Source organism: Entelurus aequoreus, linkage group LG20 (assembly GCF_033978785.1).
Source record: "Entelurus aequoreus isolate RoL-2023_Sb linkage group LG20, RoL_Eaeq_v1.1, whole genome shotgun sequence".
In the NCBI taxonomy this organism is placed as follows: Eukaryota; Metazoa; Chordata; class Actinopteri; order Syngnathiformes; family Syngnathidae; genus Entelurus; species Entelurus aequoreus.
In genome coordinates, this window is record NC_084750.1 from 50,261,306 (window position 1) to 50,276,762 (window position 15,457).

Consider the following 15,457-nt stretch of genomic DNA (forward strand, 5'->3'; position numbering starts at 1 on the left):
TGGGGCCGGCCTCGGCCCATAAAGACAATCCAACATCTCACCCAAGTTAATTGGGCATACATGCACGCACATACCCCTCCCCAAATCAACGCCTTCACCACTGCTTTATTCCTCCGGGGTTGTGGGGGCTGAGCAGCGCTCAACAGCAGCTGCCGGCCTCCAAGGTCCTGTTGGATGACTTTGTTGCGTGTTGTTGTGATTAAATGTACCTTGTTTATGTGTGCCATGCTATGTGAGGTTTTTTTCCTCGGACTCAGTCTGGACCATTCCTGAGGGTCCAGCCTCAGACTGATATTTTTTTTTACTTCCCCCCTCCCCCCAATGTCACCTTTTTCCCACCTTTTTGAGGAGCGCCTAAGTGAGGCTGATCCGTTGGCGGTCCCGTCTTGTCTCCCTGTAACGTATGTCTGCTCTTAGCGGGATTGTGCCGAAAATGTAATTTCAGTTCTTATGTGTCTTGTACATGTAAGAATGGACAATAAAGCTGATTGATTGATTGATAAATACACAATCTCCATAGAACTTAGTAGCAAAAACACAGACCAGTTTAGTCTCAACAACTCCGATATTAGCTTGTGTGCCAGTCCCAACAATAACTGGCTTAGAGTGGACACGTCGTTTACCGCCAGCAGCCCTCACCACTGGAGGGTCCCTCCTCCCCCGACGGTGCTTTACAACAGAGGACCATTTTGGTGAGGTGATGGTCGGCTCCTCTCATCGAGAAGTCAGGCTCTGGCCCCCAGAAAGGGCCAGATGGACCTCATGCTGCAAGTTCCCCTTCCGTGTATTGCCTGCTGAAGATGTCCCCTCGCTCTGTATCCCCGCAGATCCTCCTGGACTTGTATCCTCAGCAGGCCCCAGAGCGGCAGAGTTGTCGTCCTCGTCAGCAGTGTCGGTTGGACCCGGCTCACTGAACGGAGCAGATCCTCCACCAATAATAACCCTCGCCACAGGCTGGCTTCTTCCATGACTGGGTTCCTCCTGCTGCTCCAATGCTGATACTCTGGATAAAACAGCTGTCAGTTCCTCGCCGACATCAGCTTGGATCTTCACAGCCTGCCTTAACACACCAACCTCGCTGCATTCTGCTGAGCAGGTTTGAGACGTCCAGGCTACACACCAACCTCGCTGCATTCTGCTGAGCAGGTTTGATACGTCCAGGCTACACACCAACCTCGCTGCATTCTGCTGAGCAGGTTTGATACGTCCAGGCTACACACCAACCTCGCTGCATTCTGCTGAGCAGGTTTGATATGTCCAGGCTGTTGAATGTCACTGGTGGCAGGTCATCCAGGTGGTGGGAGACAAAATGTGGAATATTGTCTCCACATTCATGAAGCACTTTCAGACATGATTTTATATTATTACTGTCCTTCTGGACACCTTTACAAGCTACATACTGCTGTTTGGTGTTGGGACACAACTCCAACAGTAGCTTTTTGGATGACTCAATCCACTCAGAATCAAAGTTGGTAGAGGCCATCAAAATGAGCTCATCCTGAGCCAGAGTTTTGATTTTCACTGAAAGGAAATTAAGGAGTTCATCCTCAACAATAACTCGGTCATCAAGAGTCCTGTATATCTCTGCATTTTTTCGAACTCGGGTTTTTAGCTCCCGATAGGAGCCTGCCATCTATCTTGCCTAGCCTGCTAGCTGGCAAGCTATCCGGCTCACAAACAAAAAAATACAAAAAAAAAAAAAATGTCAAAATGTCACACAGTCCACAGAGCGAGCTACCTGCCACGACCCACAGTGTGATCTTGCATGGTCCCGGATTGGAGAGCACCGGAGGCAAAGTCCCTCTGCGACGCTCGTTCACGTCCGAAGGCGAACGTCAATGTTTGCTTTGCTAGCTAGCGTGTGAATGGGTGAATGTGGAAATAGTGTCAAAGCGCTTTGAGTTCCTTAAAAAAAAAAAAAAAGGTAGAAAAGCGCTATATAAGTATAGCCCATTTACCATTTTAATTGGATAATAACATCAATGAAATGCAATGGAAACATTTTTTGATTTTATAAGACACAAAAAAAAAAAAATTAAATAAGATGTCTTCTCTTTAACTATGACAAAATAGAATAAAATAGTAGCTACATATACAGTATAAAATTCAATACATGCACACAACTTAAAGGCCTACTGAAACCCACTACTACCGACCACGCAGTCTGATAGTTTATATATCAATGATGAAATCTTAACATTATAACACATGCCAATACGGCCGGGTTAACTTATAAAGTGACATTTTAAATTTGCCGCTAAACTTCCGGTTCGAAACGCCTCTGAGGATGACGTATGCGCGTGACGTAGCCCGACGAACACGGGTATGCCTTCCACATTGAAGCCGATACGAAAACGCTCTGTTTTCATTTCATAATTCCACAGTATTCTGGACATCTGTGTTCGTGAATCTGTTTCAATCATGTTCATTGCATTATGGAGAAGGAAGCCAAGCAAGCAAAGAAGAAAGTTGTCGGTGCGAAATGGACGTATTTTTCGAACGTAGTCAGCCACAACAGTACACAGCCGGCGCTTCTTTGTTTACATTCCCGAAAGATGCAGTCAAGATGGAAGAACTCGGATAACAGAGACTCTAACCAGGAGGACTTTTGATTTGGATACACAGACGCCTGTAGAGAACTGGGACAACACAGACTCTTACCAGGATTACTTTGATTTGGATGACAAAGACGCAGACGTGCTACTGTGAGTATGCAGCTTTGGCTTTTTTTTGCGTATGTACGTAACTTTTTTAAAATATATAAGCTTTATGAACCTTGGGTTAGGTGAACGGTCTTTTGGGCTGAGTCATTGTGTGTGTTGATCATGTGTTTGAATTGTATTGGCGTGTTCTATGGAGCTAGGAGCTAGCAGAGGAGCTAGGAGCTAGCATAACACGTACCGTACCGTAAGTGCGCGTCACGTACGTAACTTTTTAAAAATATATAAGCTTTATGAACCTTGGGTTAGGTGAACGGTCTTTTGGGCTGAGTGATTGTGTGTGTTGATCGGGTGTTTGAATTGTATTGGCGTGTTCTATGGAGCTAGGAGCTAGCAGAGGAGCTAGGAGCTAGCATAACAAACACGCAGGTGTTATTATGCAGGATTAATTTGTGGCATATTAAATATAAGCCTGGTTGTGTTGTGGCTAATAGAGTATATATATGTCTTGTGTTTATTTACTGTTGTAGTCATTCCCAGCTGAATATCAGGTACCGTGAGTATGCAGCCTTGGCTGCTAAACATTCGATAACTTGACCGTATGTGCGCGTCACGTACGTAACTTTTTAAAAATATATAAGCTTTATGAACCTTGGGTTAGGTAAACGGTCTTTTGGGCTGAGTGATTGTGTGTGTTGATCAGGTGTTTGAATTGTATTGGCGTGTTCTATGGAGCTAGGAGCTAGCAGAGGAGCTAGGAGCTAGCATAACAAACACGCAGGTGTTTTTATGCAGGATTAATTTGTGGCATATTAAATATAAGCCTGGTTGTGTTGTGGCTAATAGAGTATATATATGTCTTGTGTTTATTTACTGTTGTAGTCATTCCCAGCTGAATATCAGGTCACCCCCGGCTCTCACAGCATCTTCCCTATCTGAATAGCTTCAACTCCCCACTAGTCCTTCACTTGCACTTTACTCATCCACAAATCTTTCATCCTCGCTCAAATTAATGGGGAAATTGTCGCTTTCTCGGTCCGAATCTCTCTCACTTCATGCGGCCATCATTGTAAACAATAGGGAACTTTGCGTATATGTTCAACTGACTACGTCACGCTACTTCCGGTAGGTGCAAGCCTTTTTTTTATCAGATACCAAAAGTTGCAATCTTTATCGTCGTTGTTCTATACTAAATCCTTTCAGCAAAAATATGGCAATATCGCGAAATGATCAAGTATGACACATAGAATAGATCTGCTATCCCCGTTTAAATAAAAAAAATTCATTTCAGTAGGCCTTTAAGCAGTAAGTACAGGACAACATATAAGACTAGAAGATGAGAAGCACTACATACAACATCAAATATACATTCTTATTAAACATGCTGTGTTTTTAAACTACATTTAGCACAATCACTGTTTAAGTCTTTTTACATCCCTGCAGCTTCCATGACTGTTACACACTTGTGTTTACTGACCTGATACTTAAACCTGAACATCTTATCACACACAGTGCAACTAAACGGTTTCTCTCCCGTGTGTGTTCTCATGTGCGTGGTCATGCTTTCCTTTCTGGAGAAACTCTTCTTACAAACAGAGCAAGTAAAAGGTTTCTCACCTGTGTGTGTTCTCATGTGCAATATCATGTTATTATTAGTGCTGAATCTTTTAGCACAAGCTGAGCAAGAAAAAAGGTTTCTCTCCAGTGTGTGTTCTCATGTGTCTGGTCATGTGTTGCTTGCTGGAGAAACTCTTCTTACAAACAGAGCAAATAAAAAGGTTTATCCCCAGTGTGTGTTCTCATGTGTGTGGTCATGGTTGGCTTGCTGGAGAAACTCTTCTTACAAACAAAGCAAGTAAAAGGTTTCTCCCCAATGTGTGTTATCATGTGTCTGGTCATGTGATGCTTACAGGAGAAACTCTTCTTACAAACTGAGCAAGTAAAAGGTTTCTCACCTGTGTGTGTTCTCATGTGTAAAATCATTTCATACTTAGTGATGAATCTTTTAGCACAAGCTGAACAAGTAAAAGGTTTCTCTCCAGTGTGTGTTATCATGTGTGTGGTCATGTGATGCTTTCTGGAGAAACTCTTTTTACAAACAGAACAAGTAAAAGGTTTCTCTCCAGTATGCATTCTCATGTGTCTTGTAAAATGACTCTTGTGTCTAAATGATTTCCCACATTGAGAGCAGTCAAAGTGTTTGTTGTTAGTGTGATGTCTCGTATCACCTTTAGAGTCATTTTGACTCTCCAAAGGTTTTTGGATGTGGTCACTGTGATCAGAAGAGTGTGACATCATGTGGTCCATGTCTGACAGTGGAGCAAAGATGCTGTCTGGTTCTGACGTCATATCTTCACAATGCTCTCCATCAGCTTCTGTGATGTGTTGACTTACAAGCTCCGCCCCTCTGTTCTCCTCACTTTGACTGTGATGAAGCTGTAAGGACTGAGCTTCATCTTCATCATGAAGCTGCTCCTCTTTAATGTGGGAGGGGGCCTGTAGCTCCTTCTGTCCCACACTGGTGTGCCACTCCTCTTCATGACTCCCCGCTGACACCCGCTGGACGTCTGCAGAACAAATGAGGTGTTACTGTATTGAAGTTTGCAGTATTCAAACTATTGACATGTGAGCTAGGCCAAATAGACAGTGATGGGCAAGCTACCTGGACAATGTAGTAAGCTAAGCTACAAGTTACTCTCAATTAAATGGAGCTAAGCTATCCTCAGAGAATTGGAGCATGCTACACTACAAGCTACACTCCAAAAGTAGCTTTTATAGCATTTATATATATATATTGGCCCACATGTATAATATCAATGTTTATGTTGTCCATGGAAAGAAGTTAGTAAGAAGCAAAAGAAAAACAACCAACCATGGATGACAAAAGGACTGAAAAATGCTTGTCACAAAAAAAAAGACATTATATGGAATATTAATAACACAGACATCTATAGAGGCAGACAATAAGTATAAGAAATATAAAAACCAGCTAATTGGTATACTAGGAAGATGTAAGAAGGAATACTACAGACAATTATTAAAGAAGAACAGAAACAACATGAGAGCAACATCCTAAATAGCATCATTAAAAATGCTGCTAAGAAAGATTACCCCCAGTACTTTCTACATGGAAATACAAAAAATGACAATATGAACCAAATAGTTGAACGTTTTAATGATGACTTTGTTAAAAATGTGGAAGAAAGATTTCCAAATGCAGATGATGGATCAGTTGAGGACTTGAGTGAGCTCATAGACAGAAATCCCAATTCCATGTTTCTTAAGAACGTGACAAAAGAAGAAATAATCCAAATTGTAAAACATTGTAAATCCAAGACCTCAAGCGACTGTCATGGAATAGATATGGTAACCATAAAAAAGGTTATAGAAGACATTTCAGAAGCTCTGACATATATCAGCAACGTATCATTTCTAACCGGCAAATTCCCTGACAAAATTGCAAAAGTCGTACCAATTTATAAGAATGGAGACATACACCAGTTTACTAACTACACACCAGTTTCATTACTTCCACCATTCTACAAAATCATGGATAAACTATTCAATAGCTGATTAGATTTATTTATCAACAAAAGTGGGACGCTGGTGGAGAACCAATATGGACTCCCAGCAAATATCTCAACATCTGGTCAACATATATACAAACCCTGTTTCCATATGAGTTGGGAAATTGTGTTAGATGTAAATATAAACAGAATACAATGATTTGCAAATCCTTTTCAAGCCATATTCAGTTGAATATGCTACAAAGACAACATATTTGATGTTCAAACTCATAAACATTTTTTTTGTTGTTGCAAATAATCGTTAACTTTAATGTCAGCAACACGTGCCAAAGAAGTTGGGAAAGGTGGCAATAAATACTGATAAAGTTGAGGAATGCTCATCAAAGACTTATTTGGAACATCCCACAGGTGAACAGGCTAATTGGGAACAGGTGGGTGCCATGATTGGGTATAAAAGTAGATTCCATGAAATGCTCAGTCATTCACAAACAAGGATGGGGCGAGGGTCACCACTTTGTCAACAAATGCCTGAGCAAATTGTTGAACAGTTTAAGAAAAACCTTTCTCAAGCAGTTATTGCAAGGAATTTAGGGATTTCACCATCTACGCTCCGTAATATCATCAAAGGGTTCAGAGAATGTGGAGAAATCACTGCACGTAAGCAGCTAAGCCCGTGACCTTCCATCCCTCAGGCTGTACTGCATCAACAAGCCACATCAGTGTGTAAAGGATATCACCACATGGGCTCAGGAACACTTCAGAAAGCCACTGTCAGTAACTACAGTTGGTCGCTACATCTGTAAGTGCAAGTTAAAACTCTCCTAGGCAAAGCAAAAACCGTTTATCAACAACACCCAGAAACGCCGTCGGCATCGCTGGGCCTGAGCTCATCTAAGATGGACTGATGCAAAGTGGAAAAGTGTTCTGTGGTCTGACGAGTCCACATTTCAAATTGTTTTTGGAAACTGTGGACGTCGTGTCCTCCGGACCAAAGAGGAAAAGAACCATCCGGATTGTTCTAGGCGCAAAGTGTAAAAGCCGCATGTGTGACGGTATGGGGGTGTATTAGTGGCCAAGACATGGGTAACTTACACATCTGTGAAGGCACCATTAATGCTGAAAGGTACATACAGCTTTTGGAGCAACATATGTTGCCATCCAAACAACGTTATCATGGACGCCCCTGCTTATTTCAGCAAGACAATGCCAAGCCACGTGTTACATCAACGTGGCTTCATAGTAAAAGAGTGCGGGTACTAGACTGGCCTGCCTGTAGTCCAGACCTGTCTCCCATTGAAAATGTGTGGTGCATTATGAAGCCTAAAATAGCAGAAGGGAGACCCCCGGACTGTTGAACAACTTAAGCTGTACATCAAGCAAGAATGGGAAAGAATTCCACTTCAAAAATGTGTCTCCTCAGTTCCCAAACGTTTACTGAGTGTTGTTAAAAGGAAAGGCCATGTAACACAGTGGTGAACATGCCCTTTCCCAACTACTTTGGCACGTGTTGCAGCCATGAAATTCTAAGTTAATTATTATTTGCAAAAATAAATACAGTTTATTAGTTTGAACATCAAATATGTTGTCTTTGTAGTGCATTCAATTGAATATGGGTTTTTTTGCTCCAAAGTCAGGATTTTTTGTTGATTTAATGTGCATAAAAAGTGAACATTGACAGGTGCAAAGGCAGCAATATATAATAAAACAAGACGGCAGCTAAAGAAGGACTAAAGAAGGACTTCCCTATTCATCCCCCTCTGGCCAACATATGTAATAACAAGTGTGAGTAAGAAATTAAAATGTGCCTCCTTTGGCCAAAATGTATCAAATAAATATGTATATAGAGACATACTGTAATAACTTGAAGTAAATAATGAAGATTAAAAACAAATGACAAACAAAACATTTAAAACAAAACTTATTAAAATTAACTAAAAGCTTACCTTTTTTATATTTGCATAGTATGTATATATTAATGTTGTAAATACACATCTTTATATATCTAGAAAGGGTGGTCCTAAAGAGGTAGGCACTGTCACATCTAATAGAGAGCCAAATACTAGAGTCTGTGAACATTGCTCCAAAGTCAAGGTGTGTTGTTGATTTAATGTGCATACAAAAGTGAACAGTGACAGGTGCAAAGGCAGCAATATATGATAAAACAAGATGGCAGCTAAAGAAGGACTTCCCTATTCATCCCCAAAAAACCTGCCAGGTTAGCAGCTGATTTGACCACTTCTGGTGCTGACGTAAGACAACCTGCGTCCCATATGTTTATTTTAATGAAATAAGTTTATTTCCATCATATAATCAACCATCAACCATTCTGTGTGAGCAGTTTAACAGTACAGGTGATACATATTTAACAATCATACACATTTACACACAAAAAGAAAAGAAAAGAAAAAGGAATAGGCTGAAGCCAAAGCTTATATTTGGGGGGATTACCCCCAATACTTCTTAGACGGAAACACATATAATGACAAAATGAAGGAAGTAGTTGAAAGCTTCAATAATTACTTTGTAAATATTGGACCAAAATTGGAAGAAAGGATTCCAGACCCAGTTTCAATTGAGGACTATAATGATACCATAGAGCCAAATCCCAACTCCATGTTCCTCAGTAATGTGACACAGGAGGAAATAGTTATAATCCTGTAATCTAAGACTTCAACTGATTGTAATAGAATTGATATGGAAACCATAAAAAAGGTTGTAGAAGAGATCTCAGGACCATTCATGTATATTAGTAACCTATCATTTCAAATACCCAAACACAATGAAAATAGCTAAAGTTGCACCAATTTACAAACCCTGTTTCCATATGAGTTGGGAAATGGTGTTAGATGTAAATATAAACAGAAGACAATGATTTGCAAATCCTTTTCAAGCCATATTCAGTTGAATATGCTACAAAGACAACATATTTGATGTTCAAACTCATAAAAAAATTTTTTTGCAAATAATCATTAACTTTATAATTTGATGTCAGCAACACATGACAAAGAAGTTGGGAAAGGTGGCAATAAATACTGATAAAGTTGAGGAATGCTCATCAAAGACTTATTTGGAACATCCCACAGGTGAACAGGCAAATTGGGAACAGGTGGGTGCCATGATTGGGTATAAAAGTAGATTCCATGAAATGCTCAGTCATTCACAAACAAGGATGGGGCGAGGGTCACCACTTTGTCAACAAATGCCTGAGCAAATTGTTGAACAGTTTAAGAAAAACCTTTCTCATTGCAAGGAATTTAGGGATTTCACCATCTACGCTCCGTAATATCATCAAAGGGTTCAGAGAATGTGGAGAAATCACTGCACGTAAGCAGCTAAGCCCGTGACCTTCCATCCCTCAGGCTGTACTGCATCAACAAGCCACATCAGTGTGTAAAGGATATCACCACATGGGCTCAGGAACACTTCAGAAACCCACTGTCAGTAACTACAGTTGGTCGTTACATCTGTAAGTGCAAGTTAAAACTCTCCTATGCAAGGCGAAAACCGTTTATCAACAACACCCAGAAATGCCGTCAGCTTCGCTGGGCCTGAGCTCATCTAAGATGGACTGATACAAAGTGGAAAAGTGTTCTGTGGTCTGACGAGTCCACATTTCAAATTGTTTTTGGAAACTGTGGACGTGGTGTCCTCCGGACCAAAGAGGAAAAGAACCATCCAGATTGTTCTAGGCGCAAAGTGTAAAAGCCAGCATGTGTGATGGTATGGGGGTGTATTAGTGCCCAAGACATGGGTAACTTACACATCTGTGAAGGCACCATTAATGCTGAAAGGTACATACAGGTTTTGGAGCAACAAATATTGCCATCCAAGCAATGTTACCATGGACGCCCCTGCTTATTCCAGCAAAACAATGCCAAGCCACGTGTTACATCAACGTGGCTTCATAGTAAAAGAGTGCGGGTACTAGACTGGCCTGTCTGTAGTCCAGACCTGTCTCCCATTGAAAATGTGTGAAGCCTAAAATAGCACAAGGGAGACCCCCGGACTGTTGAACAACTTAAGCTGTACATCAAGCAAGAATGGGAAAGAATTCCACCTGAGAAGCTTCAAAAATGTGTCTCCTCAGTTCCCAAACCTTTACTGAGTGTTGTTAAAAGGAAAGGCCATGTAACACAGTGGTGAACATGCCCTTTCCCAACTACTTTGGCACGTGTTGCAGCCATGAAATTCTAAGTTAATTATTATTTGCAAAAAAAAAATCAAGTTTATGAGTTTGAACATCAAATATGTTGTCTTTGTAGTGCATTCAATTGAATATGGCTTGAAAAGGATTTGCAAATCATTGTATTCCGTTTATATTTGCATCTAACACAATTTCCCAACTCATATGGAAACGGGGTTTGTATAAGACTGGAGACAAACATCAATTTACAAATTATAGACCTGTTTCTTGACTTCCACAGTTTTCTAAAATCATTGAAAAAGTGTCCAATAAGAGATTAGAGAGTTTCACAAACAAACATAGAATATTAGAAGAGAACCAATATGGATACACAGCTAATGTTTCAACTTTGATGACTTTAATTGAAATGACAGAAGAAATGAGCAATGCAATAGATAGTAAAAAATGTGCAGCAGCAGTGTTGTTGGATCTAACTAAAGCATTTGACACAATTAATCACAATATTTTCATCCAAAAACTAGAAGGATCTGGCATCAGAGGGTTGGTCTTAAACTGGATAAGAAGTTATTTAACTAACAGGAAACAATACGTGAAGCTAGGCCAACACACTTCTACAACACTAAATATATCCTGTGGTGTACCTCAGGGATCAATACTAGGACCTACATTATTCAATCTCTATATAAATGACATTTGTAAAGTTATAAAATATTTAAAGTTAGTATTATTTGCAGATGATACAACAGTGTTTTGTTCAGGAGAGAACACACAGAAGATAATACAAATAATAACAGAAGAAATGAACACATTAAAAAGATGCTTTGACAATCTTTGAATCTCAGTAAAAGTAAAATAATGCTATTTGGTAACAGTAGAAGGGAAAGTCAAACACAAATACAAATAGACGGAATATAAATTGAAAGAGTAAATGAAACCAAATTTCTAGGTATAATAATTGATGATAAATTGAACTGGAAATCTCATGTAAAAAATATACAACATAAAGTAGCAAGAAACACGTCATAAATGAATAAAGCAAAACATGTTCTAGACCAAAAATGTCACGACTTGGTCCTTGGCGTGGATTGTTTTTCCGAGGTGCAAAGCAACTTGACTGGACACGGCTTGGAGGTGAGTACATAATTTAATATGAGGACAATAAAAAGGAATAAACAAAAGGCGCTCACAGAGGAGGTAACAAACTTGGCTATGAAACAAAAGACATGCACGTGGGCACAAAAACTATGAACAATAAACACAAACTTACTTGACATAGAACATGGCATGAAGACGCAATCATAAAGAGGGCAGAGAATAAATGTGCAGAGAAGGTGATGTCGCCAGGAAGACCAACAGAAAAAGACAGATTTAAATAGTGACATGATCAGTGAAAACAGGTGTGTGACTCAAAACGTGAAACAGGTGCGTGACAGGACAGGTGAAAACTAATGAGTTGCTATGGAAACAAACAAACCAGGAAGTGCAACCAGGAACCAAAAAGAGTCCAAAAAACAAACACATGGCCAAAACAAAACATGATAAACAGACATGACAAAAAATGACTTCATATTCTCTACTGCTCACTAGTTTTACATATCTGACTTATTGTGTAGAAATATGGGAAATAACTACAAAAGTACACTTCATTCATTAACTGTGTTACATAGTCTGTTTTTGTCAAAGCATCTTTTTAATTTGTTAATTTGTTCTGTTATTATTTGTATTATCTTCTGTGTGTTCTCTCCTGAACAAAACACTGTTGTATTATCTGCAAATAATACTAACTTTAAATCTTTTGTAACTTTACAAATGTCATTTATATAGAGATTGAATAATGTAGGTCCTAGTATTGATCCCTGAAGTACACCACAGGATATATTTAGTGTTGTAGAAGTGTGTTGGCCTAGCTTCACGTATTGTTTCCTGTTGGTTAAATAACTTCTTATCCAGTTTAAGACCAACCCTCTGATGCCATATCCTTCTAGTTTTTGGATGAAAATATTGTGATTAATTGTGTCAAATGCTTTAGTTAGATCCAACAACACTGCTGCTGCACATTTTTTTACTATCTATTGCATTGCTCATTTCTTCTGTCATTTCAATTAAAGCCATCAAAGTTGAAACATTAGCTGTGTATCCATATTGGTTCTCTTCTAGTATTCTATGTTTGTTTGTGAAACTCTCTAATCTGTTATTGGACACTTTTTCAATGATTTTAGAAAACTGTGGAAGTAAAGAAACAGGTCTATCATTTGTAAATTGATGTTTGTCTCCAGTCTTATAAATTGGTGCAACTTTAGCTATTTTCATTGTGTTTGGGTATTTGAAATGATAGGTTACTAATATACATGAATGGTCCTGAGATCTCTTCTAGAACCTTTTTTATGGTTTCCATATCATTTCTGTTACAATCAGTTGAAGTCTTAGATTTACATTTTTTTTCACAATTGTAACTATTTCCTCCTGTGTCACATTACTGAGGAACATGGAGTTGGGATTTGGCTCTATGGTATCATTATAGTCCTCAATTGAAACTGGGTCTGGAATCCTTTCTTCCAATTTTGGTCCAATATTTACAAAATAATTATTGAAGCTTTCAACTACTTCCTTTATGTTGTCATTTTTTTTTATTTCCGTCTAAGAAGTATTGGGGGTAATCCCTCTAAGTTCCATTTTTAATAATGCTATTGAGGATGCCCCATGTTGCTCTCATATTATTTTTGTTCCTGTCCAATAATTCACTGTAATATTCTTTTCTACATGATCGTAGTATGTATGTTAACTTGTTTTTATACTTTTTGTACTTAATTTCTGCCTCTATAGTTCTTTGTGCTATACATTTTCTATATAGTGTATTCTTCTTCTTACAAGCATTTTTTAATCCTTTTGTCATCCATGGTTGATTATTCTTTCTCTGCTTATTACTGAGTTGTATCCATGGACAATGTTTGTCATAAAGTATTATGAACTTGTTTAAGAAATGTTCATATGCTTCATCAACCTCTTTTTCCTTGTACACATTGTCCCAATCTTGCTTTTGTAGCTCAATTTTGAAAGCAGTCATCCTCTTCTCTGTGCACAGTCTTCGAAATGTCCTTTTGTCTTCCATGTTCTTCTTGTAGTTTCCATCATATATTTTAAAAACTGGCAGATGATCACTAACATCGGTTATAAGTAGACCACTTGTAGTGTTATTGTCAAACTCATTGGTAAAAATATGATCAATAAGCGTGGCACAGTGTGCTGTGATTCTGCTTGGCTTTGTGATTTTTGGATATAAACTGATGCTGTATATTGTATCAATGAAGTCATCAATAGACTTTTGCTTGTTGGGGTTCAATAAGTCAATATTAAAGTCACCACATAAGAACATTATTCTTTGATCATTGTCCGTGTAAGTTTCCTTGATCCATTCTTCAAATGTTTCTATACTTGACTTAGGTGATCTATATATACAACTGATGAATATGATTGTCCTTTTTTCCTGACATATTTCAATGGTTATACATTCTAAGATATTATCTATAGCAAATGACATGTTTTTTACCACTTTGTAGTTCAGGTTCTTCATCACGTACACAGCTACTCCTCCTCCATTTTTGTTGGTTCTGTTGATGTAGTTTAGTTCATATCTTTCCAGATCAAAATCTATTCCTTTTTTGTCGTCAATCCATGTTTCTGTGACAGCAATCACTTTGAAGGGTTCGTTGATGTGTTCCAAAAAGTTCTTAATGTTGTTGTAGTTTGCATACAAGCTTCTGCTATTAAAATGAATAATTGACAATTTGTTATCGCATGTAATGTTGCTATTATATTGATCATCTGTATAATAAAAACAATTATTACTGATGTGGGGAAAAAAAATTGTATCTGGATCTATATCATTTTCCAAATCCTGGTTTTTGTGATCTTTGTGGCAGACATTTTTTAGTTCCATATTTTCTTGTTCAACAATCTTTGATGTTGTTTCAATAATCTCAATAAGTGTAGGTGGATGCAATCCTGAATGTAGGTCCTCTTGTTTAGTCGTCCCTTGGAACATAGTAGTGTCCATGCTGAATTTAGGTGCTTGTTTTCTGTCAGAGTCCATTATCATCGTTGTTTTGGTAGCTGTGTAAACTTCAAAAATTGTCCAGGTCCTTGATGTCATGGACAACAAGTACTCTTGCTTCTGGACCTCCATTCAGCTTGATGTAGATTTTACAGTTGGTGCTCCAAGTTCCCTGGATTTTTCCCTGCTTCCTCAAGTCGCGTGCTTTCTTGGCGATTCCAGCATTACGTTTTGTGAGATGCTCATTCATGTACACATTTGTTCCCTTCAGCTTCTTTCCCTGTCTCAGCAATGCCATTTTAGATTTTCTGTTTACGAGTTTCACGAGCACGACTGGAGTGGCGTTGTTGTTTCTTCCGTTCAGTGGGATACATGTTTCCATGCTATTAATGTCAATTTCAATTTCTTTTGATTGCAGAAAGTTGACCACTTGCTGTTCTGCTGAGACCATATCCATTTCATCTGGTTCACCTTCATTATTCACAGCTTTTGCATAGGATCTTGGTTTAATTCGGTGCCCAGTCACGATGATATCATTCATTCGTTTGTCCTGATCCATTTCATCTATGATATTCCTCAGCATGTTGTTGTCTTCTTGAAGGATCTTCATTTGTTTGCTCATTTCAGTGGCTTCACTATTTCTGGAGTTGTTCTCTTTTTTCAATTCTTAAATTTCTTCTTTCATTTCTTTCATATCATCTTTCCATCCATCCATCATTTCTTTCCATTCTTCTATCATTTCTTCTTTAAATTCATGGAACTTCATATTGGATATAGAGAACATACAAACACTTTATTTATAGAATCAAAAATACTGAAATTCCACCACATAGTGAGTTTGCAAACAGCTAAAATGATACACAAAGCAAACTATAACCTGCTACCCAAGAATGTACAATTCTCAAAAAAAGAGGAGAAATATAATTTAGAGAAAAATGTAATGAAAACATTTGTATGCACGTACAACACTTAAGACCTTCAGTATATCAGTATGTGGAATTAAATGATGGAATGGATGAAGCAAAGCAATCAAACAATGTACTAATATGATCCACTTCAAGAAACTCTTCACACT

At 38.6% G+C, this 15,457-nt stretch overlaps 2 protein-coding genes across 10 annotated transcripts in view; one reads left to right on the forward strand and one right to left on the reverse strand.

The window, feature by feature from the left end:
* The window catches only part of LOC133636338 (gastrula zinc finger protein XlCGF48.2-like), a 359,822-nt gene that overhangs the window by 170,588 nt on the left and 173,777 nt on the right, over positions 1 to 15,457 (forward strand). The gene's annotated exons all lie outside the window — the stretch shown is intronic.
* Positions 1 to 15,457, reverse strand: part of LOC133636329 (gastrula zinc finger protein XlCGF57.1-like) — a 243,662-nt gene that overhangs the window by 104,603 nt on the left and 123,602 nt on the right. The window contains exon 4 of one of the 7 annotated variants that reach the window (XM_062030263.1): positions 3,497 to 5,227. The exons of the other annotated variants lie outside the window; for them this stretch is intronic. Coding sequence (XP_061886247.1) covers positions 4,416 to 5,227 — 812 coding nt within the window. The 3' untranslated portion in view covers positions 3,497 to 4,415. Of the gene's footprint in view, positions 1 to 3,496; positions 5,228 to 15,457 lie in introns of those variants that run through there. 7 annotated transcript variants of the gene reach the window in all.